A 26,096-nucleotide genomic window follows, 5' to 3' on the forward strand; every position below is an offset into this window, starting at 1 on the left:
AACACTCTTAAGAACCAGAGGTCAGCCGGGCGGTGGTGGCGCACGCCTTTAATCCCAGCACTTGGGAGGCAGAGCCAGGCGGATCTCTGTGAGTTCGAGGCCAGCCTGGTCTACAAAGTGAGTTCCAGGAAAGGTGCAAAGCTACACAGAGAAACCCTGTCTCGAAAAACCAAAAAAAAAAAAAAAAAAAAAAGAACCAGAGGTCAGCAACAGTATACCCAATAGAAACCACATATAATATCTTCTAATAGTTAACTTAAAAAAATGAACAGTGTATTTTATTTAATTCATTTTTGTCACAAGTGTTAATACTTCAACATGTAACAAAGTATCAAAAGGATACTTTTTGTTCTTTTATGTTCCAAGTCTTTTAATTCTGGTATTTCCTATTTCACACTTCAGTCTGGAAAAGCTATAGCTCAAGAACCCAAAAGGGCTCGTGGCTCCTCTCTAGCACAGCAGAGCACAGACAGGTTAAGGTCCTTTTGATCTACTGCCAGTGTCTAACTGGTGTGTGATTCATTTAGCGTCTGCGTGTAGGACTTCTGTGTCAGGCCCTCAGTCTGACACACACAGTCGGTGGTGGGAAACTCAAAAGCCCACAGCAAATACAAGGGCATAAGAGAGAGGCCCACTGAGATTATAGCTGTGTTCCATAATAAGCATGGATCCTATAACATGCCTCAGGCTTGGGCACAACCAGCTCCTCAACTATACTCCAGTTCTACTTTTAAGCCAAGCTTTGGCATGTTTGAGGAAAAGATTTCATGGCTTAAAAAACCTTTCCAGGATGGAAGCTGGCAAGAGGACTCAGCAGTAATGGTGCTTAAGCCTGGTGACCTGAGTTCAATCCCTAGTCATGTAAAAGTGGGAGGAGAGGACTAGCTCCAGAGCTGTCCTTGGACTTTTACACACACACACACACACACACACACACACACACACACACACACACAATTTTAATTTCTTGAGGTTTATTTTTATGTGTATGGTTGTTTCCCCTGAATGTATGTCTGTGCACTAATGCCCGTGGAGGCTAGAAAAGGGTGCTGGATCCCCTTGGAACTGGGAGTTACAGGTAGTTGTGAGCTACCATGTGGGCATTGGGACTTGAACCCAGGTCTTCTGCAAGAACAGCAAGTGCTCCTAACCACTGAACCATCTCTCCAGCTCCCAAATAAAAAACAAATAAATCTAAAGTATGAATAAGTTAATGTGGCCAAAAAACACAAATCTTGAGGGGTGAAGAAATGGCTCAGGGGTTAAGAGCACTGGCTGCTTTTGCAGAGACCTAGGGTTCAGCTCCCAGCACCCACGTGACAGCTCACAACTGTCTGTAACTCCAGTCCTAGGGGATTTTGACACCTTCTTTCTGGCTCCTATGGGAACCAGGACACACATGGTACACAAACACAAATACAGACACTACTCCAGCCATAGCTAGGATATTACTGTTTGCTTGTTTTTTCTTTCTCTCTAGTCCTAAGTACTCTTAAAAGCTCTTACCCTCTACTTTCAAACACCTTGAGAATCTCCACTTAGATATAGAACAGGTGGATAAATTTTGTTGATTCCCAAACAACTCCATTTATCCCCTCAAATCCACTGTCTTCCCGCCCCCCAACCTTGCTTTTAGTACTACTACTTCCCAGGACACAGAGCCCCAACCCTTGCCACTTGTGACATCTCTTCTTGACAAATCCTTAATTCACTATCAAGTTTTGCTGAGTCCCACAGCTGCTCTTACACTCAACTGTTCCTTTTTAGTGTTTTAAAAACCATACCTCTCTGTAGGACACTGTTTCTAGACTGATTTAGCCTGACCTACACTGTGATGGGGTAACACTTTAACTTGGAAACTCAAAGCTCTGAAAGAGATCTGGATGGCTATCTCCTAAGGGAGCATTTCAGAAACTGGGACAGTGTCAGCTGTCACAATGGTGTGGGTGAGGGACATTACTAACATCAGCTAGGCAGAGGCAAGAATGTTACATAACCTGCAACATACAGGACATACATAAAAGAATTGTCTTCTACTTTGCAAGGAACTCATGATGGATCTACCAGATATTTGCAAATGAAAACCTTACTTTTGGAAAAAGGAGAACCCAAACTGAAAAAGCTATTGAAGAATTCTGAGCTGGAAAAATAACTACTAGGGAAGCGTTTTCCTAGGCTTAACCACCAAGTCATAGAGAGGATACCCCGGCAGATGGGGAACAGGGGTAGAACTTGTAAGCACTGTCTACATGGTGTTGGCTTTGCAGGGATACAAAAATGCAAGAATTATGGGGTCAGAAAAACACATTCAAAAGTTCCAAGGGGGAAAAAAAAATGCTGAAACCAAGCATTGTGTGGAAGGGTCTGCTAGGAAGCCCTGAGAAGCCAAACTCCAATTCCTATTTCATAGAATATAAGAAATGCCCGTGTTAGATGCTAGAAAACCGCCATGGTCTTTAGCCATGTACAAACCGCACTCCTGTGGGTTGGCTTCTGCACTGTCCTGTCAGCCTGCAGGCAGGAAAGCAAAGGCAACAGGATGTTCCTTCTGGAGAAAGCAGCTGCGGAAGCAGCCGAACCAAGGTGAGTGAGAGCCACCCAGTAAACTGTATGAAAACAAACTTCTTCAGTTCTTCAAACACTGCAAAGTTTTCCCTAATGCAGGAATCACTTGTTCCTCTGAAAAATTCAGTTTCCCTGCAAAATTTAACTACCTTTTTCTCCCTTTGGTGGGGGTGGAGCTGGGGCATCAAATCAGAACTGTGCTCATACAAGGCAGGTGTTCTACTGAGCTATACACTCAGACACACTTCCTCTTATTTGAGCTGTTACAGCTTTTACTTTTCTCACTCAATCCAGAAGTTACCACAGAGCTACTGCTCACAGGCTGAACATGACCTAGCCACAGTATTTTAAAATCTAGATAAAGATCAATACTGAAAAATAATAAGCAAATTTCACAAAAATCTAGACTTGAGGCTTATCTTACAAAGTCAGAGCTAGCCAGTGAGTCCTACATGGCAAAGACGCACTGCAGTGGAGAAGCTGCACTCTGGAAAGGCAAGTACTGTGACTTGGCACAGTCCTCAGGAGACTTTCACCTACATTAAGTCATCTTCCTGGAGGAGCGTGCGCACCCTCTGAGCAAAGAACTGCCCTGCTTCTCCTTGTTTTCTAATGGCAGACATTTCACAAATAAGTAGCTATTGATGTTACAAAGTACACCAGGTTCTTCTCTCCTCATTTCAGAAATAAACTGCAGAACAGAAGGAGAATTGCCTCCCTGCAGACCAGGCCAGTTGTTAGCACTGACCATCACTCTCTTTGGTAGTAATACCATCTCACTGTCAAATTCAGGATTCCACAGTTCACCCAAGAGAAAACTGAAGTTCTTGAAAAACAACTGAGTGAGAGAGAGAGAGAGCTCAGTGGTTAAGAATGCTTAGTCCTCTTCTAGAAGACTGACTTTCCCAGAACCCATACTGGGCAGCTTACAACTGTCTACAACTCCAGCTCCAAGGGATCTGATACCCATTTCTGGCCTCCCCAGGTCGGTTGGTGTCTCTCTGTCTCTGTCTGTCTCTCTCACACACACAAATACTTTTTTTTTTTTTAATCTGACTTGGAATGCCTGGGGCATAACAAACAAGCCCTTTTTGTTTGTTTTGTTTTGTTTTTTTCAAGACAGGGTTTCTCTGAGTATCCCTGGCTGTCCTGGAACACACTGGCCTCCAACTTAGAGATCCATCTGCCTGCCTCTGCCTCCCAAGTGCTGGGATTACAGGCATGTGCCACCACCGCCTGGCCAAAAATAAAAATTCTTAAAAAGAAACACAATAACAGAAACTCATAAATAATTCTCTAACACTTATTCTTCTCACCTGTGAAGTTTCAAGCATGCTGCCATTAGAAATTTCAAACTAACACTTTAGATCAATTTCAAAAGCCATGACATAATTTTCAAATGCAAACCTGGTGATTACAATAAAAATAATATATACCCATTTAGAAACCAATCTTTTTTTTTTTTAAGATTTATTTATCTGTTATGTATACAGTGTTCTGTCTGCATGTATGTCTGCAGGCTAGATCTCATTATAGATGGTTGTGAGCCACTATGAGGTTGCTGGGTATTGAACTCAGGACCTCTGCAGTCAGTGCTCTTAACCTCTAAGCCATCTCTCTAGCCCCTAAAAACTAACCTTAAAATGCAAGGTTTGGGAGTTGAATGTGATTTGGTGGTGGAGTGCATGCCTAGCATGCACTGACCCTGGATTTCTAATGGCCAGTACTGAAAACAAACAAAAATGCGGATTTGGGTCCACTAACAAATACTAACTTTACAAGTAGCTAGAGGACTTAAAGATTATTTCCCATTTACTTTTTCAACAAATAACTGAGGTTTTTATTTCCTCCTTTTTCTTATGTGTATAGATGTATATGTATGTTTGCATGTGGAGACCTTGGGGCAATGTCCAGAATCTTTCTCCACCATTCCCCACCTTTATTCCTTATGAGACAGTGTCTCTCAGTTAAACCTAGGGCTTATCATATAACTAGCTAATACAACCAGCCTGCCTCAGGGGTTCCCGTCTCTGCCTTAGGAAGCTAGAATTACAGATGGGCTGCCACACACACCTAGTATATCTGTGGGTTCTGGGAATCCCAACTCCAGTCCTTATACTTACATGGTAAGTTCTTTAACCACTCACCCTCTCACCAGCCCGTAACTGAACTTTTATTGCATGAAAAGAAAACGATGAAGCAGAGTATAATTGTGAGTATTGGTAATCCCCAAACTCAAAAAAGGATCGCTACAAGTTGGAGGCCAGCTGGATTATGTACTAAGCGTCAGGCCAGCACAGGCTAAAAGAATGAGACCTAGCTCAAAAATCACACACACACACACACACACACACACACACACACACACACACACTCCACCAAGCATGCACATGGCACATAGACATACACACAGGCAAAACACCCATACACATAAAATAATAAATTAACTTTAAAAAAAGAAAGCAGTCTGGGCTGGGTGGCTCACACCTTTCATCACAGCACTCAGGAGGCAGAGGCAGGCAGATCTCTGTGAGTTTGAGGCCAGCCTGGTCGACATAGCAAGTTCCAGGACAGCCAGGGCTACTCAAAGAGATCATGTCTTGAAAAACAAAAAAAGAAAGAAAAGTGTGAAGACAATGAGTCCACTGCCAATATTTAAGTATGGAATGCCAAGTCAATGCCATAAGTTAATCTTCAAAAAAAAAAAAAAAAGAACTACAGAGTGTTAAGACTACAAAGGACATCAAAGCACAGAAAAAGTGGGTGATAATGTTCCAATAGTCAGACTTCAGGGAAAACAGCATGAAGCAAGTTCAGGGTGACATGCCAAACCATGAAATGCCTTAATCAATAACTAAACTGGAAAAGTACCTGGCATTTCAGAGAATTAAGTCACCACATGGGAAAATGTGATTTATATAGAAATGCAATTTAAAAATACTCTTGAGAAGTTACTTATTTCGTCACTATTAAAGAGACTGATGTTGGTTCTGGAGAGACTAACGGTAAAGCCTATCACTATGCCTGCTGTGGGCAGAGCAGCAGTTCAGTTCACATGTAGACACTGAGCAGAGAAGCAGCCACGCTTGTACAACCGATCATTTCTACTTCGGCTGCTGTCAAAAAGCAAATACTCCAAGCAGGGGAAGAGGAACACAAACAAATACTCATGAAACAGAAACCGGAATATACACTAACATGAAACAGCTACATGATATGTTTACACAGAAGAACAACTAATACTTACTAAAAGTGAAAATTATATAGTTTTGGCACTCCAGGAATATTTGTTAAAAAATGTCCTGGATCGAACAATGAATATGGATATTCATATCCAATGTACATAATATAAGCAAGCAGGCATTAAGACTGCTGGTAAGAACCAGAACCAGGGCTGAAGACATGGCTCTTGCAGAGAACCCTAGTTCAGTTCCCAGCTCCCATGTCAAGAAGCTCACAAATGGGGACCTGATGGCCACTTCTGTCCTCTGCTAGAACATGAACTTATGTGTACATACCCAAATTCAGATGTGTGCATAAATATTTAATTAAAAAAATAAAAATTTGGGGGGCTTAAAAGATGGCTCAGTTGTTAAGAACACCAACTGCTCTTCTCAATTCCCAGCACCCACATGGTAGCTCACAACTATCTATAACTTTCTTTTTTCTTTTTTTAAAGATTTATTTATTTATTATGTATATAACATTCTGCTACCATGTAACTTTGCCCGCCAAAAGAGGGCACCAGATCTCATTATAGATGGCTGTGAGCCACCATGTGGGTGCCAGGAATTGAACTCAGGACCTCTGGAAGAGCAGTCAGTGCTCTTAACCTCTGAGCCATCTCTCCAGCCCAACTGTCTATAACTTTAATCCCATGAGATCTGATGCCCTCTTCTGGTGTGCAGACATACATGCAGACAAAACACTCATGCAAATAAATCTAACAACACCACAAACATACAAAAAACTCCCAGAACTATTCCACACACAGCCTAGGAAGGAATTACATTGCCTAAATGTGGACATATATTAGAACCATTTGTAGAAACACACATCCATTGTAATTCTATAGTAACACAAACTTTAACAATTGTATATTAGTGTATATTACATAGGTACACTGTCATGTGCTTTAAGCTTGTTAAAAGTGCACTCTGAGAGTAAGGGCTCTCCTGTCCCATACTCCACTGTGGCAGTTTGAATGAGAATGGCTCCCATAGGCTCCTATGATTGCATACTTGGTCCCCAGTTGGTGGCATTGTTTGGAGAAAGAATTAGGTATGGTCTTGTTGGAAGAATTATGTCACTGGGGTGGCTTTAAGGCTTTGAACGCCCATGCCATTCTCAGTTAGCTTTTCTCTGCTTCATGATCTTAGCTACTGCTCCAGCACCTTTCCTGCCTACCTCCCTGCTGCTGCGCTTGTGGCCATGGCCATGGACTCTGGACACATAAGCCCCAAATTAAATGCTTTCTCTTATAAATTGTTTTGGCCATGGTGTCTTATCACAGCAAAAGAAAAGTAACTAAGACATCCAGCAGGTTTATTTCAAGTGTCTTCCAAGGCACCTTGTCCAAGAACAGGTTGACCCCCTGGCTCTGTAACCGGAAGAAGAAAAAAAACAACAAGCAGCTAAAGGTTGTTAAAACACGTGTCATTCAGAAAAGCTAGAAGGTGCATTTTATTTCCAATGGAGGTCACCACTTTTTATCCCATAATATAAAAATGCCTGCAGTGGGAACAGGAAGGCAGATGTTCAGTCACAGAAGCTTATCCAAGGAGAGATTGTCTCAACTTCCCCAGTCAGTTTCTTAGGGATGCTGTTAGCATCCAATCTGGTGATGTCATCTGCTGCTGTTTAATCGGAAGTCTCACTCTACAGGGCTCTTTCACTTGGGAAGGTCAGCTGGCTGCCTGAGAGTGGGGTGGTGGTGGCTGACTTCTCCAGTTGACTTCTGCTGGAGGTCTGTACGCCTCCGACTTGATAGTGTCATCCTGTGTTTACTCTCCCAGCCATCTCTGCTAGATGTCTGGAGTGCTCAATCTGATGGTGTCTGGCCATCTGTTGTTTCGTTCTGACTGCTATTTACTCTCTAACATGGACTAGTAAACTCATTCAAAACTGAAGGCACTGCTATGGTAGATCACTCTTTGTGGACTGTACAGAACAGTGTGTCCAACAGCCACTTAAATGCCTAGTGTGAGAAACATCCAGCTATCTTCATTTCTACATCCAGACTTTCAACATCCAATCTTAGAGCCACAGGAGTTTAGAGCAAGGAAGGAATTTGTTCCTTCCCATTATTTTAAAGGCAAGGAAATAAACACAGATAGGTTAGATAATTCATCCAAAATGTTCTCTCTAGACCCCAAATTTTTTTTTAATGATAGAATAAAACAAACATGGAGGAAACCTACACTTTTCTCACTCACATTATACTTAGAAGAACTTATAAAATGACTCTTCTCCAGAGGGAAGAACATGCAGAGTGGGGACACCTATTCAGAGGAAAGTGCCATTACAAATATCCCATATAACCAACGCTTGCTCTTCTCAAGAGGGAGCTTACAAAGATCAATCCTTGTAAGTTAGTAGAGAGGAGGAACACTGCTTCCTCTCCCTGGCGACTCGCCCAGGTCCCTTACCTGTGCAGAGAAGTCCATCTCTGTAGTAAAGTGCATACACTCTGGCACTGTGTCCAATTAATGATGAGGTCTCAAAGGCTTCGTGGTTCTCCAGCTGCTTCATCCTCAAGATAGCCTTCAAGTAAACCTTCTTCCAGTGCAATGCGTCCTGAACAGAATCATCTATCTGCCAGCCCAAATTTTTACAGGCAGTCTGCCACACCTCTGTACAGGCACTTATCACCTTATTCCACTGCTTAGAGACCAGGCAGCATGTGAGTAAAGTCTGAGGATCGAGCCATTTTAACAAATAAAAACTGAGCTCCAGGGGAAGGAGTTTGAGGAAGTCCCGCTTGAGGAGAGTCTCCAGGTTATTGGAGAGGTGCCTGAGCTGGACTGCCCCACTCAGACTAATCAGGTGGTCCAGAGTTTCATTTTTCTGCAAGTCCGTCAGAGAAAGAAATGTAACAGAAATGTTATCAAGCCATGTCTCAAAGTCCTTTCTCTCCATAAGGTTATGGAAATATTTACCTGTGGCACATCAAAATATTGTATTAGTTCTGTTCAAAAAGATTGTTCAAGCAAGACTGCTAATAAATGAAGTATTAAAAATTAGTATAAAAATGGCATTACAATTTTATGCTTAGTTACTTTACAGTTAATAAACTGCACTGAATGTTTCCATGCACACAAAAGGAATTCATCTAAGAAAACATTTTAACAAATCATGATATAGTAACTATGTCAGAGGAACTTATGTCAGTGTGTGACTTGCTCCTTTTGAAGTCTAATACATGCCACATGCATTGTCACCATAAAAGATTCATAGAACATTCATAAAGAATATTCTACTCTGCATACAACCCTCCACCCAAACCATTACACAACTGCTTCCTCACTAAATTCCTTACTATTTGGGAAATAAGATCACAAGAATAGCATCAGGATGTAACATGCACAAAGCAAATCTCTGGAGCTATGACTTATGTATTAGTTATGCTGGGGACAACCTGCTCTGACACCCAAAATCACAAACCTAATGACTCTGTTTTACTATAGACAGTGAAGCAAAAAGATGTGAAAAAGAAAATGTAGTAAGCTTTGTGTTCTGGTATGCCATCTCCCTTACAGCACTGTCTGTAAGAACAGGGATTACTAAAGGCTGTACACAGTTTGCTTTTAGAAACCTCACGTAAGCTAGTGACAAGTCTTAACCATGTTCCCTAGAGAGCCATGAGGGCTCTTGCAGCCTACAAGATAAAGCAAATTAATAACCCCATATGCTGGGCACAGTGGAACGTGCCTGCAATCCTAGCACTCAGAGGCTGCCTTAAGAGGACCATTAAGTTGGAGACCAGCCTGGGCAATATAGCAATACCACAGTTCAAGTATACAAAGCAAAAAAAAAAAAAAAAAAAAAAATCATCTGGATGTTCACAAAAACCACGTGTCATTTTCACTTTACAAAGGGAGAAACTACAGATGCAAGAAGCTAACTAAGTAAAACCACTGTGGTCACAAAGCTAGTGAAATGGCAGAACAGAAAGAGGCCTGTTCTTTCGAGATCAGCACAGCAGCTGGACGGCGGTGGCGCACACTTTTAATCCCAGCACTCGGGAGGCAGAGCTAGGTGGATCTCTGAGTTCAAAGGCCAGCCTGGTCTACACAGAGATACCCTATCTCCAAAAAGACCAAAAACCAACACCTCTCCCCCAAACATAAAAAGCTCAGCACAGCAGCTGGCATTCCTATAATCCCAGAAGGTGAAGCTGGGAGGAGTGAGGTTCAAGGCTATCTTTGGCTATGTAGTTAGTTCAGCCATTGGAGGAGGAGGAGGAGGAGGAGGAGGAGGAGGAGGAGGAGGAGGAGGAGGAGGAGGAGGAAAAGCAGTCCTGTCTTTCTCTCCTAAGAATCCTAACTTGGTAACAAGATCTGCAGATAATGTCTACCTGATTATACCATTTTTACCTTTTGGAAAAAGTAACCCAGGGCTAACTGGACAAAGGAATTTTAAAGTACCTTATATCAGCATCAACAGTTATCAATTTATGCTTTATAATGAGGATTAAGAGTTGGGGGTGAGGGAGCACCTTTAATCCCAGAACTTGGGAGACAGAGGCAGGCAATCTCTGTGACTTGAGGCCAGCCAGGGCTACACAGAGAAACCCTGTCTTTAAAAAAAGATTAAGTAAAGGAAAAAAAAAAATGAGAATTAAACTAATGAAAAGAGAAAAATACCAATTAAAAAAAAAAAAAAAGATTTGTGAGCCAGGAGGTGGTGGTACATGCCTTTAATCCCAGTGCTCAGAAGGCAGAAGCAGGCAGATCTCTATGAGTTCAAGGCCAGCCTGGTCTACAGAGCAAGATCCAGGACAGGAACCAAAACTACATGGAGAAACCCTGTCTTGAAAAACCAAAAAAGGTTTGCTCTGTGTTGATACTGGGTCAGGTTCATGGGAACTTAGTTTGATTTTTATTATGTTCAGACAGTTCCAAGGCTTTTTTGGGGGAGGAAATTTCTTCCGATTACTTATAAGATTGTCATCTAATAATAAAAAAATTTTTTTAATTCAATTTGGCCAGGTGGTGGTGGCACACACATTTAATCCCAGCACTCAGGAGGGAGAAGCAGGCAGATCTCTGAGTTCAAGGCCAGCCTGATCTACAGAGTGAGTTCCAGGACAGCCAAGGCTACACAGAGAAACCTGGTCTCGAGGAAAACAAAAGAAGTTCAGTCTGAAAGAAAATAAATTTCTTTCTTCACATGTTACCTAGACTAGATCTATAAAGTCATCTGTCTTCCAACTCTGTCATGGAAAGTGAGCAAAATCTAAGTTCCCATTACCTATTTGGCAAGACCATTTCAGACACACGGCTGAGTGTTAGTAGAAGTAATGGACTGTTTCAGTCAGTCCTCTCCAGCCTAACAGCTCAGGCTTCTGAAGACTACTCAAGAGTCAGGGGTCGGGACTCAAGGATGCAGTTATTTACATGAAGACCCAGTTCTTCATCTGCTACAAGAATAAGTAGTTCACATGATTTCATCAACTCATCTCAAGAAAGAGCACAATTCCTCTGTAACACATCCAGGAAATCCTACTTTAAAGAATAATTCTTCACAAGACAAAACCATTCGTTTTTTGTGGGCACCTGCGCCACTGAACATTGGGTTTTCACTTCTTTCTCACTGAGCCTCTGCACCCTGGGGACCAGAAGGACAGATATGTACCACAAAGCCTGTCTAAAATCATTTGACTCCTCAGAGCATACTGCTAAAACTCACCAACTTTTACATTTCTAAAAGAACCAACTAATTTTGGAGGGAACTTCCTAAAGCCACAGGTCTAGAATGAACTTCTTCACAGAGCAAGGCCTCTAGGAATAGTATCATGTCCTGGCAGCACAAGGTTCCCCAAAGGAAGCCTGTTTCGTGATCCTAATTAGTCTTAAACAATAAAAACCCAGAGACAGATATTGAGGGTGAAAGCCGAGAGATCAGAGAAACAGAGCAGCCAGCCAAGGATCAGACCAAATGGGCAAGATCCTATCTCTAGGAATCCTCAGATTGAATTGCTGAGATCCTGTCTCCACCCATCTTCTATTCCGGTCTCTACCTCTCTAGTGCTGGGATTAAAGATGTGAGCCACCACCAACTGGCTCTGTTTCTCTTTTAGACTAGTTCAATCTTGTGTAGCCCAGAGTGGCCTTGAACTCCTGATCTTCCTGCTTCCTCCCTGCAAGTGCTGGAATTAAGGGCGTGTCCCCACCACCTGGCCTCTATGGTTGACTAGTGGCTAGCTCTGCCCTCTGATCTCCAGACAAGCTTTATTTGTCAGAACACAAACAAAATGTACAACAGATGCCCCAGGAAATGGAATTTCAGTTCAACAGCATTCCTTCCAACAGTGGAATGGCCAACTCCACAATGGTTTTTCCCATTAGTGTGAAGAGACAGGACCACTGGGGTACATGAAAGAGCTAGACCAGTCACATTTTTTTTAGCTGATTCAGCTACTTCCTCTGTGATCATGGGGATGCTCAACTAATCTCTAAGCTTCTGTTTGTAAACAGAAGCTACTGTCCCAACTTCAGCAGTGTGAGAATCAGAAATGAAGTAGAGACATGTCCAGCAAGTACCTTTAGTTTTGTTACTATAATGCCTGGCAGGACTCCTTTGTGTAGTACTAAGGCCGGAATGGACGTGACCTACTAACCTAACATCATTTTCAGTCTTTAATCTTATCAGTTTCCTTCATACCTAGAAGAAAAACTCAAGGACTCAAACTTACCAGGTGTCTAATTTTATAAGGAAAGGCAGTTACTGACTCTAGGCGGTACTGCTTCCTAGGTGCTCCCTTCTCTCTCTCCACACCCCTCACTACCTTGCTCCTCACACCCTTCTCAATGTTCTCCAGCCTTTAACAGAAACAATCACAAAGCTCTGAGGAAGTGTGTAGTATGAGAGAAACAATCCTAAACTGGGAGATGGGAGCCTGAGTTTGGTCTATGCCGCTAAGCAATTACCGTATTTATGTTGGTCTTAATGACTAAAGCAGTGCCTGTGAATATCACATTTGACTTTACCATGGTTCATAGAAAATGTAAGGACTACTGCCCTTACTAGCAAACAATCTATGGCCAAGAGGTGGAGAGGCTCTCCCAGAGTTATATAGGAAGCAGCAGCTCAATATGACCCAGTCTCCACCCTTGCATTCTTGCATTGTTTTACAGGCAAAGCATTGTGGGTGCAACGTCTGACTATGTTTCCCCTCCGCCTAGTCTGCCACAGCTGTGCAGGTAAGAAATAGAATTCAGGCCCATGAGAAGGATCAGTGGTTAAAAGTGATAGCTGTAAAGCTTAATGACCTGAAAACCCATGTGTGGTGGCTTGAAAGAAAAAGTCCCCCAAAGGGAGGGGCACTATTAGGAGGTGTGGCCTTGTTGAAGGAAGTGTGTCACTGTAGGGATGGGCTTTGAGGTCTTTTTTGCTCAAGCTTTCCTCACTGTGACAGTCAGTTGACTTCCTGTTGCCTGCAAGATGTAGTAGCACTCTCAGCTGCTCCAGCACATCTGCCTGCACTCCACCCTGCTCCCTGTTACAATGGACTGAACCTCTGAACCTAATCAAGCCCCCTCAATTAAATGTTTTTATTTATAAGAGTTGTCATGGTCATAGTGTCTCTTCATAGCAATAAAAACCAAATTAAGACACCATGTAAAGTTGGAAGGGGAGAAATGACTCCATAAAGTTGTTCTCTGGCCTACATACTCACGTAGACACTCAAGAGCCTAAAAAAACATACATACTTAAAAAAAAAAAAAACAACGCAAAGAATAAAAGGTAGATATCTGCTGTTGTTGGAAAGGCTATCTCCTTGCCCCCCTTTTCCTACCAAGTACAACCAGTTAAGCACAGATGTAGGCCAGGCATAGTGGCACATGTCTTTAATCACAGTACTCAGAGACAGAGGCAGAAGGATCTCTGAGTTCGAGGCTAGCCTGGTCTACATAGTGAGTTTCAAAACCAAAAAGAAAAAAAGAATCAGATGCTTTAAAAACATGTGCATGTGTGCACCCAGAGGCTTATGTGTACATAAATATATTTTGTGAATATCCAGGAAACTGATTAAACAGGTTACTTTCAGAGAGAACTAGGAAGGCAAAGAAAGGGATAAGGTCCCTTTTAACCATACATCTTTTTGTATTTAAAAACATGTGAATACACTATTTTAAAAATATTTTCCTCTTGTTGCTTGTGGGATTTAGAAAACTGTTTTATTTTCTTGTTTGTCTTTTGAAACAGGCTTTTGCAGTGCAGCCTAGAATGGTCTTCAGTTCACAGTTCTTCCTCAGCCGTCTGAGTGCAGTGACTACTGGAGTCCACAGCCACCCTTGGCCTGAAAGCCCTTAGTCTGGAGACTAATTTTTTTTTAAGCTTTAGAAAAATTCAAATAATGTTTATAAAACATGGGCTCTGAAATTTCAGTTGTTGGGTAACCATGAGCAAATCATCTCATGTAATTTCCTCACTTGTAAACTGTGGCCTGGTACTGTTTTACTTACAAGAGTTTGTAAGGATTAAACAGGATAAAGAGTTCTGCGCAGTATCTGGCACACGATAAGCCTACAATAAATGCCAGTTACTGTTATTATGTAGTATGAATAGTTATTTCGGCCTTTTTTAAAAAAGCAGCATCCCAAATACACACCTGTTTTCAAACCATAACCACAAACAAGGTGCCTTCCTACTGGCTCTATAACGTTCTGTATTTTACAAACCACCTGTCCACACTTCATCTTTCATCAAACTGGTAGCCTTGGGGCATCAATGTCAACTCATTTCGCAGCTAGGGAAACTGAGACACCAGAAGGCAGGAACACTTAGATCTAATTTTCCTGGCTCTAAAACGAACTCCGAAACCCCAGCCCGCTCGTGACTCCCTTCGTCCCCTGCTCCCGGAGCCGTGTTCCGCGCGGCACTGACCTGAGCGAGCGCCCCGGGGCCCGGGACCTCGCGCCGGGCTCACACCGATTAGGCGCGCTCGGGCCACCAGAGCGTCGCAGCGGCCGGGTCCGCTCCGCAGCCATGGCGCCTGCGGGGAGAGGGAGAAGACAGGCCGAGGCGGCCGGTCAGCAACGCCGCCGGCGCCCAGGATCCCTGCCCAGCCCGGCGCCCAGGATCCCTGCCCAGCCCGGCCCGGCCCATAGCGAACACAGACCTGGACCTGCGGCCGCTGCTCTAGGTCCGCAGCCTCACAGGGGAGCGGCTTCCGGTGCTGCTTGCGTCATCTCCGCGCGTCCCTCCGGCACCCAGAGTCCAGCGCCAGGCGGAAGCTGCTGTACTTCCGCCCCCCCCCCCCCCCCCCGTGAAGGTGGAGGAAAATGGCTGAGGCTGTGAAGGAGGGAGTGCACCCGGTACCACCTGTCTACCCTTAGACCTAGTGATCCTGGACTAGAGCTTCGTTTCAAGGCGACTATCCAGATTTGCACGGAGTGTTTATATTCTTCATCTACCCTTGTTTTTCACCAAGTTAGGGGTACTTTTTCACTGGGGAGAGGGGGCTGAGGCTCCCAATGGGATGTAACTAATTCAAACAACCATTAACACTTGATACATTCCAAGCATGGTTCTGGCACACATGAACAAATCCCTAACTGCGTGAGGCCTACATCTAGTCGTGGGAGAAAGAGAAGCATAAACAACTAAGCAAACTGCGGAGAGCAGCAAGTGCTGTGGGAAACAACACGGTTAAGGGAGTTGGATAGAGGCAGCCAAGTGCCTTGAATCAGAGCACGTGCCCTCTGTGCCCGAAATGTGGCCGCTCAGCTGTGGAGATGGCTGTTCTCTGTAACACTTAAGTTACTTTGTGAAAGCCAAAGTTTTAATTACTATGTCTTAGGGATCCATGAAACAAAATTGCCTCTGATCTGCAAGCCCCTTGCCCGAGGACAGATACTTCCTGATGTGCTGGAGGCTACTGTTTATGGGAGATAACACACTACATGTTTCCACTCCCCTAAACAAGTTTATTGGACCCGTCTGCACCAGATGTGCTTGATCACACGTGGGTGGGAGGTTCCTAGGCAGGAAATAGGATAGGACGTACACTTGCCTCTGGACCTGATGGGAAATGTGATGAAATGTGAGTTTTCTTCTTAAGCCCTTGTAAAACTTGCTTCTAGGCCATTTCCTGGGAAACTGGGTAGGACCTAGCCAGATCCTATCTACCTGGCCAGTATTTAATTAAGACTTGCTTTGAATTTGGCTTTCAGCTGTGGTAGTGGTCTTATTCTCAAGTGGTGGGATTAACAATTTATCAGCTAGCTCGAATCCAAATCATGGTGAGTAAAGAGAAGCTCTTCCAATGCTGCTATGTGATAGCTTTTTTGTTGTTTTTCCAGTCAGGGTTTCTCTGTGTAGCCCTGGCTGTCCTGGAACTCCCTCTGTAGACCAAGCTAGCCTTGAACTGAGATCCACCTGCCTCTGCCTCCTGAGTTCTGGGATTGAAGGGGTGCGCCACCACCACCTGGCCTTTTTTTTTTTTTGAAAGCTTTTGTTTGCCTTGCTGTTTGACAGCAGCAGCCAGGGCAGCAATCAGAGAGGAGCAAGAGCAGGACCAGGAGGAGGGGGCGACAGTTTCTATACACGAAGAGCTCCTGTAGGTCTGGGCAGGGCGAGCGTCTCTGGCAGGCCTCTCCTTCCTCCATTCCCAACGCCTTGCTACATTGTTAGGTTACATTCCTAAAGCTAGCTACCAAGGTATTCCTTTATTTGGCCATGTCCTCCTGAGGCTGACTACCAAGGTCCAGTGATCAAAGTATTAAAATCAAGCAATCAAAAGCCCCATTTGGTCCACCCAATTAACATGTCAAATCAAAATATACTAACTCATCCTAACACAGGGTTTCCCTTTATAAACTGCCATTTGCCAGGCGGTGGTGGCGCCTGCCTTTAATCCCAGCACTTGGGAGGCAGAGCCAGGCGGATCTCTGTGAGTTCGAGGCCAGCCTGGGCTACCAAGTGAGTTCCAGGAAAAGGTGCAAAGCTACACAGAGAAACTCTGTCTTGAAAAACCAAAAAAAAAAAAAAAAAAAAAAAACCTGCCATTTGCCTATGGGCCACACTTGTCCCCTCTATCCAGAAGAAGTTCTTTGTCCCTCCAGGGCAAATATCCTCCCACCTTGTTCCTGTCCCCTTGTCCCTCATCCTCTGTCTCCTGTCTTATTTCCTGACCTTTGTGTTAGGATTCTGCCACTCCTCCAGCTGTATGACCATACATACGAAGTTCAGTAGCTAAGTAAGGGGTCTTAACATCTTATGTCATCTGTGTGCTGCATGATTACATAATGCATGCGCCGTTGTCACACAATCTGTGCATTTGTGGCATAGCTCCATAAGCCCACCTCTGCAGGGGAATCCTTAAAAAGCTGGACACAGGCCGGGCGGTGGTGGTGCACACCTTTAATCCCAGCACTCGGGAGGCAGAGGCAGGCGGATCTCTGTGAGTTCGAGGCCAGCCTGGCCTACCAAGTGAGTTCCAGGAAAGGCACAAGGCTACACAGAGAAACTGTCTCAAAAAACCAAAAAAAAAACAAAAAAAAAACAAACAAACAAACAAAAAAAAACCAAAAAACAAAACAAAACAAAAAGCTAGGCACAGACTCCTCCCGTCTCCTTCTGCTCTCTTCTCCTCCCCCTCTCCCCTCTCCACGTGTCTCGGCCCCAGGCCTGGCCAGGCTCTCTTCTGTCCTCTCATTCCTCCTAATAAAGCTCTGATACTGAGTTGCCCCGTGACCTTTCTCGAACGGTAACCAGCGCCACTTATTTTTTAAAACCAACCCTTCGTCCCTCTGGAGGAAATACATTTCCTTTGTACTGAGAACTTGCTCTTGGGATACCTCGGTCCAGTCCTTTAAATATAGGTCTTGAGTATCTGGACCCTTAGCTAGGTCACCAGAAGAAATGCTCTGCATCTGGTGTAGGTCATCTAAGTTCACTAATATCTGTGATGTTACAGTCTGGTACAAACTGCTTCCTACAGCCCTAAATGGGGTTGTACCCTCAGGAGCTGGGGCGATCAGATGCAATTGTGCATTTTTCTCAAGATATCCTTGGAGTGTTCTAGATAGCTGGTGATGGCGTAAGGGTAGTAGAGACAGGCTATTTGACTGAAAGTTCCTTTGCTCAGGGCAGGGAGGGCAGCACGCAGCAGGCCTCAGCGTGGCAAACATGGTGCCAGCGGGTCGTGTGCTCCCGCTTCCCTCCCTTGCTAAACTGGCAGATTCTCTCATTCAGACACTTGCACATTCCTGAAGCTAGCCACCAAGGTCTATTCACCTATTTGGCCAGTTCCTTATGCCCATCTCAAGCCTGAGGCTGATCACCAAGGTCCAACTATCAAATTCATAATTTGGCTGTACTGACTAACCTGTCTAGTCAGGACTTCTCAGCTCATCCTCGCACAGACTTCCCCTTGTCTCCTTAAAAACCTGCGGAGACACCTGCTGCCCCTGCAGAGACACCTGCTGCCCCTGCGGGGACACCTGCTGCCCCTGCAGAGACACCTGCTGCCCCTGCGGGGACACCTGCTGCCCCTGCGGGGACACCTGCTGCCCCTGCGGGGACACCTGCTGCTGCCATCTTTGCCCTCGCCCCCCTGCGTGTGCACTTGGCCACTCTTGTGGAATATTCCTTTACTGTGAATGGCTTAATAAAAAGCTAAATGGCTGATAGCTAGGCAGGAGGCAAAGCAGGGACTTCTGGACAGAGAGAGCTCTGGGAAGCAGAAAGGTGGAGTTTCCAGCCAGATGTTGAGAAAGCAGGATGGGCAGTACAGAGTAAAGGCAACCAAGCCATGTAAACAATGTAGATTAAAAGATATGGGTTAATTTAAATTATAAGAGCTAATGGGACAAGCCTAAGCTAAGGCCAAACTTTCATGATTAATAAGAAGTCTCTGTGGTCATTATTTGGGAGCTGGCGGTCCTGACGAAAAAGTCTGACTACAAATAGCACCCAATGTGCCTTTAATCCCAGCACTCAGGAGGCAGAGGCAGGCAGATCTCTGTGAGTTCAAAGCCAGCCTCATCTACAGATCAAGTTCCAGGACAGCCAGAGCTCCACAGAGAAACTCTGTTTTGAATAAAAAACAAAACCAAAACAAAACAAAAGAACCAGAACTGTGTCCACACATGCAAACACTATATGCACTATTATTTAAATTCCTACAACTTTATAAAGTAGTTACTATTATTATTCCTATATTTAAAGAGGATTTGGGTATCTTGACTACAGTTACAGTCACTAGCAGCCATAGGAGTTAAGTGCAAATCAACTTCAGAACACCAACTAACCCCTGTGCCTATCTGGGCTCATTAGCTATATTCATAGGCACACATACACCTGTGTCTTACCTAAGAGCACCAATAAGGCCTCAGCAATAATGAAGATGTTCTCTTGGTTCCCTGGAATAAGGTGGTCACTAGCCTCTTGTTTTGAACACTTGAAATACACCTACCATGTTTCAGTTAATTCACATTTATGTAGCTACATGTGGCTAAAACCTGCCATACTAGACAGAATAATTCACTGCTCTACAGACAGCACACAACCTAGACAACAGAGTCACATATGCAGTTAGTAGTAGACCTCAGCAAAGTTCCAAGTTACCTGACACTGTCTAGAGCACTTCAAATGTTGGAAATAGTGGTTTGTGATAGAAGTCAAATGTTTGATCCTCAAAACCAGGTCCCAAGAGAACAAATTTGGTCTGACAGGCAACAAGGAGCCACTACCAACGTCTATACCAGAGACTGACTGATGGCAGCATTATATGAAATTGAGGAAGAGATGGACACACAGATGCTGTGGGATGGTCTGTATGTCAAGTGTGTTGCTGATTGGTCAGTAAATAAATCACTGATTGGCCAGTGGCTAGGCAGGAAGTATAGGCGGGACAAGGAGGAGAATACAGCTGGGAAGTGGAAGGCTGAGAGGGAGACACTGCTAGCCGCCACGATGACAAACAGCATGTGAAGATGCCGGTAAGCCACGAGCCACGTGGCAAGGTATAGATTAATAGAAATGGGTTAATTTAAGCTGTAAGAACAGCTAGCAAGAAGCCTGCCATGGCCACACAGTTTGTAACCAATATAAGTCTCTGTGTTTACTTGGTCGGGTCTGAGCGGCTGTGGGACTGGCAGGTGAGAGAGATTTGTCCTGACTGTGGGCCAGGCAGGAAAACTCTAGCTACACACAGATTTGGCAACTTGTATGAAAGGGGAGGTTGGAAGGAAAACCATGCACCAATATTTGCTGCATTGGTCTCAACCTCCACAGGGTAGATGTTTGATAAATCAAACTGCAGATTTCAAATGGAGCTTCCCCAGAGGTAATATTGATTGACCTCTCATAGAAAAAGAAACTTAGCTGTAAATTTTGAAGCCCAGAGAAGATCTGGGAGCAAAATTTGTAACCAGAAAAAAAAAAAAAAACAGAAAAAAGAAAATTGCAAAAATGTAATTATGCAAAAACATAATATAAGAAACATTTAATTGTTAGATTTAGTACATATAAAAACTCCCTTTGATTTGGATTTTCAAGTTAGATTTTCCCACTTGGTAAAAATTTCCAAAATTAGATGATAGTTGAGAGAACAGACTCAACTTTAAGAACTTGCCTGCTGTGTGTGTCTGTGTGTTTGTGTGTGTATGTGTATCTCTGGGTGTGGCCACAGTTCCTTTTCATTGTCCAGTAGTTTTAAACTTATTTTTCAAATTAGTATACAAAGTATTGCTTCATTATGGCATTCTCAACAAAATCTGTTTTCTTGATTTTTCTATTTTCCTTTTCTTCCCCTAAGGACTTAGTCTTTTGTTTGTTGGTTTGTTTTTGTTTTTTGATACAGGGTTTCTCTGTGCAGCCCTGACTTTCCTGGAACTAGTTCTGTAGACCAGGCTGGCCTCAAACTCATAGAGCACTGCCTGCCTCTGCCTCCAAAGTGCTGAGATTAAAGGTATGTGCCTGGCAATTTATTTTATTTACTTTATTTTTATTTATTTGAGACAAGGTTTCTCTATGTAACAGTCCTGGCAGTCCTAGACCTAACCGTAGACCAGGCTGACCTTGAACTCTCGGAGATCCACCTCCTCTGCCTCCTGACTGCTGGGATTAAAGGTGTGTGCCACCACTGTCCAGCTCAAGACTCATTCTTTTTGTTTTGTTTTGTTTTGTTTTTTGAGACAGGGTTTCTCTTTGTAGCTTTGGAGCCTGTCCTGGATCTCGCTCTGTACACCAGGCTGGCCTAAACTCACAGAGATCCGCCTGGCTCTGCCTTCTGAGTGCTGGGATTAAAGGCATGTGCCATCACCGCCCAGCTACAGGACTCATTCTTTTTTTTTTTTCTAATTCTTTTTTTTTTAACATAAAAACAGGTTATAATTCAAAAGTCTAGGGTTATTTGAAAATAAAATATTTTCTCTGTAGAAAATAGTAAAAATAACATTTCCCAATAAGCCCCTTTAAGCCAAATAATAGCTGAATTATACATATAAATATTGATTAGATTCTGGGATACAGAAGAAACCTATCTTCATCTGTTCAGAGAGCTATGTTTTACTTAAGTTGTGTAAGTGAGATTCCTATTCATCTTCCCCTTCTCTGTTTGATTTATGGCAGACATTTTTCTATAGACTAATCCATAATCTAAAAAGATTTTAGCCTCCCCTCCTGAAAGTACAGCCAGAATATCCTTTCATCAGCTTGATACGGTACAGATTCTATCCTAATAGTGAAATGTTTCACTAAAGCATGCCCAGTGATGATTGGGCAAAACCAAAACATATAAGCCACAGTCATCCTAGGGTCCCCCATGCTAGGTAGCCTCCTTGGATCTGTGGGTTGCAGTCTGATTGTCTTTTGCTTTATATCTAGTATCCACTTATGAGTGAGTACATGCCATGTTTGTCCTTCTGAGTCTGGGTTACCTCACTCAGGATGATATTTTCTAGTTCCATCCATTTGCCTGCAAATTTCATGATGGCAGGACTCATTCTTAATCAACAGAATGGCTGTAAATGGCAGATAAGGAGGCCAATATATGGAGGGAGATACAGTAGCTCTTGGCATGGAAGCAGAATGGTTGTGGCAAGAATATGAAAATAAGCTCAGTGCTGGGCATGGTGGCCCACTCCTTTAATCAGATGGACCTCTGTGAGTTTGAGGCCAGCCTGGTCTACAGAGTGAGATCCAGGACAGCCAGGGCTACACAAAGAAACCCTGTCTCAAAAACCAAACCAAACCAAAACACAAAAACAAAAAAGAAAATAAATTTAATTTTATTTACTGAAATCAGCCTTTAAGTAGAAACAGTATTTAGTATAGCCTTTACACATTTCAAGAAAAGAGCACATACCAAATGCTGAATTTCCTCAGTAGATGAAATAAATGAAATTTTCTATTTCTTCTTTGTGGGGGTGGTTTTGAGACAGGGTTTCATGTAGCTCAGGTGTGGTCATTTGTATTTCTCTCTTTCTCTCCTTTTTCTTTTCCTTTTTCTTTTCTTTTCTTTTTTGGTGTTTTGAGACAGGGTTTCTCTGTGCAGCCCTGGCTGTCCTGGAACCAGCTCTGTAAACCAGGCTGGCCTCCACCTGAAAGATCCTCCTACCTCTGCACCTCAAGTGCTGGAATTAAAGCTATACACTACCACACCTGGTTTATGGTGGTTTGTATTTCTTTTCTTTTTTTTTCTTGGTTTTTCTAGGCAGGCTTCCTCTGTGTAGCTCTGGCTGTCCTGGAACTCACTCTGTAGACCATATTGACCTCGAACTCAGAGATTCACCTGCCTCTGCCTCCCAAGTGCTGGGATTAAAGGTGTGCACCACCACCATCCAACAGTATTTCTTATGATTTAGTAAATATCTTACATAACTTAAACCAGGAATTCAGAATCTTTCTCAATGAGACACACTGACTATATGATGTTTCTTTGGGGGAGAAAAAAAACCCATGGGATCACATGTATTCCTTAATGTTTAGAGCAGTTTTACCATGTGCATGTACTGGGGATTAGGCATTATTCCCGAGGGACACGCACACATTGTTTTCCTCTTTGGGAGGTGATGCTGTGCACACATGATGGAGGTGAAGAGTTCTTTGAACTTCCACTTGTATTTTCCTGGAGTCAACACGATGATAAGGAGTCTGTTCTATGAGACACATAGGGTGAAGACATGAAAAGGTTTGCTTTTCTGCCTTTGTTCTGGATTCTCACTAGCTGTAACACGATAAGCATGCACTGTCCTGTCCTATGCAGGCACCAGGTATTCTGGGACAGAAGCTCAGGGTGATCAGCAAGAAACCTTATCCTTAAAGTTTGAGGCTCAAAGTCCTTTACTACAGTTGCTGTCCGGCTGCAGTTATCCTGACATTCTGTTGCTCATAACTTGGCATATGAACTTAATCATTCCCAAAGCCCTGAAATTGCTCACAGACAACATGCAGGTAAGTTTCTGATCACTTCTGAAGCATTTGATAGCTATTAAAATAGGTTGTTCAGCATGTAAATCATTAGCACTGAGAAAAATGGCAAGTAGTGCAGTTTGTAACTGTAAGTTTTGTTTTGTTTCTCCTATTCAATTGGCATGGCGAAGGCAAAGTCGGGATCAGAATTCCTCAGGGGTTCCAAGTCCACTTTAGACAGTGACAGATTCTAATTCTGAGCCTGTCTCAATCTCTTACCCACAGCGTGCTCTTGGGCAAATTATTAAACCTCTCAGGTGCTCGGCTAAATTAGGAAGTTAGTCTATTTGAAAGGGGTTTCACTGGGCTAAATGCAGTAAGTATACAGTGCCCAGCACAGTGGCTGGCACACAGCAACTGCTCAGTACAAGGTAACTCATCGTAACAGCAAGGTTCTAACGGACAGTTTGAATCCTTCAAAGTCCCCTAGTTCTGTTATAATTCTGCATGCTCCCTTCTGGATGGACACTTTGCCTCCCTCGGGTGAGGTGGAGTAAGTTTGGCACGGGTCCACCTTGGGCTCTGAAGAGAATGCTCTCTGCAGATAATAGGAATTTACCCACATCGATAGGCATGTCAGATGGGATATGAGAGTCAGTCAAAACAGATTCTAGTTCAGTATTAGAATAATTTGAAAGTTATTCTAAACTGTAAATGTCTGATAAATAGCCAGGGTGTGAATAGCCAGGACATCCAAAGCGACCACTTCATGGAAAACTATTCTTGACTTTTGTAATTAGAGAGGAAATCGATCTAAGTGCTTCCATTCGAGAAAGAACTATATGTATGTTCCCTGTAGGTTTTAATCACAATGATATCACTTGATATGTGTTATCAGTATATATCTATGCCTGATGCTTCTTTGTATCTCCAGTGTCTCACATAGTATCTAGTTTATATATATATAAATGAATATATATATATATATGAACTGAACTTCCAATCAGACAAGGAAGTAAATAGCTAACATTGTGCTCTGTAGCCACTTTCTGGAAAACACTGGAGAAGAGAGACACATATTGCTTGTGACCCAGGAGACTGCAATCTAGAAGAGAGGTTATAATAATAAACACTTATATAGAATGTGCTGCTGAGTACTGTGAGAAGCCCCTGCAGGGTTGGTGGGTGGAATAAACAGGGATGGAAATGAAGGTGCCTAACACTTTGTCTTACTTAGGTGACATTCTGCAGACTTCGGACTCACCAGTGGTGTTTCATTCTGTTTAATGTCGTACTGTTTCATGCCTTGCTCTTTGGAGCTGACTTTGTGGAAGAATACTTTTTACGGTCTTTGCCTCATGTCGATATCAAAATTCTTGAAATTAAGAACAAGGCAAGAAAATTGAACATGGAATCTGTAAGAAGCAATCCTTCCAAGTATTATGTTCTGAGCCAGCCGGAGGCATGTAATGGGAAGACCATCTTTCTGCTCTCTCTTATCTTCAGTAGCCCAGGGAATGGAACAAGACGGGAGCTCATCAGGAAAACCTGGGGTAGTGTGACCAGTGTCCAAGGATATCCAATTCTCACACTGTTTGCTCTGGGAATGCCAGCTCTGGTAACTACCCAGGAAGAAATAGACATAGAGTCTCGGAAGAATAACGATATCATTGAAGGGATCTTCTTGGACAATTCTGAAAACCAAACCCTGAAGGTCATCTCAATGACTCAGTGGGCTGTGGCCTTCTGTCCTAATGCCCTGTTCATCCTCAAAGTTGATGAAGAAATGTTCGTCAATCTACCAGGCGTGGTAGACTATCTCCTCAGTCTAAAAGAACACTTGGAAGGTATCTATGTAGGAAGGGTTATTCACCAGGATATACCTAACAGAGACCCCCACAGCCAAGAATTTGTCCCTCTTAGTGAGTACCCAGAAAAATATTACCCAGACTACTGCAGTGGTGAGGCCTTTATAATGTCCCAAGATGTGGCTCAGATGGTGTATGTGGTATTGAATGAAGCACCTATAATGGTACCTGCTGATGTATTTGTGGGGATCTGTGCTAAGCTGGTTGGCCTTATACCCATCCACAGCTCAAGGTTTTCTGGGGAAAGACACATTGCGTATAACAGATGTTGCTACAAGTTCATCTTTACATCTTCAGAAGCTACGGATGCTGAAACATCCCTGGCATGGAGAGAAATGAATGATGGGAAAGAGTGTTCACTGTTTGAGACTTACTATGGGCTCATTTCCTGCAAACTTCTGACATACCTCAACAGTTTTAGACGTTTTCATGTGGGGACTGTGCAAGACAGTGCTGTGCACTTTGGTGAATAGTATTCACTTGCTTTCCTTTTAAGTCTCTTGTTTTTAAATTACTGTTGGCCCATTATAGAGAGCAACTCTATGTCCCCAAGTCATGTAGCAGTCTGAATCTTTATTCATACCTAGCAAAACCACAAAATGTTCTTAGTGCTCTGATGTACCCAATCTTGACACCTTGTTTTTGATGTTTTAATACATTTAGATTAGTATGGTGTGATTCTTTTCAAAATAAAATATTTCAGAAAAGAGAGAACATTAGCCAGGTGGTGGTGGCACATGCCTTTAACCCCAGCATGAGGAGGCAGAGGCAGGAGGACTTCCATGAGTTTGAGGTCAGCCTGGTGTACAGAGTGAGTTCCAGGACAGGCTCCAAAGCTACACAGAGAAACTCTGTCTTGAGAAAAAAAAAGGGAGAGAATATTAAATTTCATTATTATAACATATATTGTGTAATAGAGTGTTACATATTTTAATTTTTTTACATTTGCTTATTTTGTGTGTGTGTGCATGTACATGTGTGTATATATGTGTGTGTGCATCACAGGGCATTATATAGAGGTCAAAGAACAAGAGGAGTCAGTTCTCTCCTTCCAACCTGTGCGTTCTAGGAACGGAA

At 43.2% G+C, this 26,096-nt stretch overlaps 2 protein-coding genes across 4 annotated transcripts in view; one reads left to right on the forward strand and one right to left on the reverse strand.

Moving 5' to 3' along the window:
- Fbxw2 (F-box and WD repeat domain containing 2) overlaps positions 1 to 14,996 on the reverse strand; it is a 27,501-nt gene extending 12,505 nt beyond the window's left edge. For 2 of the 3 annotated variants that reach the window (XR_009378691.1, XM_059260142.1), the window contains exons 1-3: positions 14,912 to 14,996; positions 14,677 to 14,785; positions 8,214 to 8,723 (exon numbers count right to left, since the gene is read on the reverse strand). Coding sequence is in view for 2 of the 3 variants with exons in the window: in XM_059260142.1 (XP_059116125.1) it covers positions 8,214 to 8,703 (490 nt within the window). In the remaining variant the exon portion in view is untranslated. Of the gene's footprint in view, positions 1 to 8,213; positions 8,724 to 14,401; positions 14,599 to 14,676; positions 14,786 to 14,911 lie in introns of those variants that run through there. The other variant, XM_059260143.1, reaches the window with a different exon arrangement.
- Positions 14,779 to 25,596, forward strand: B3galt9 (beta-1,3-galactosyltransferase 9). Its single transcript, XM_059258788.1, has 3 exons — positions 14,779 to 14,935; positions 18,130 to 18,353; positions 24,389 to 25,596. Exons 1-3 carry the CDS (start codon positions 14,779 to 14,781, stop codon positions 25,490 to 25,492), a joined length of 1,485 nt encoding a protein of 494 aa, XP_059114771.1. The 3' UTR covers positions 25,493 to 25,596.
- Positions 25,597 to 26,096: the final 500 nt, after the last annotated feature.

This window comes from Peromyscus eremicus, chromosome 4 (assembly GCF_949786415.1).
Source record: "Peromyscus eremicus chromosome 4, PerEre_H2_v1, whole genome shotgun sequence".
NCBI lineage: Eukaryota > Metazoa > Chordata > Mammalia > Rodentia > Cricetidae > Peromyscus > Peromyscus eremicus.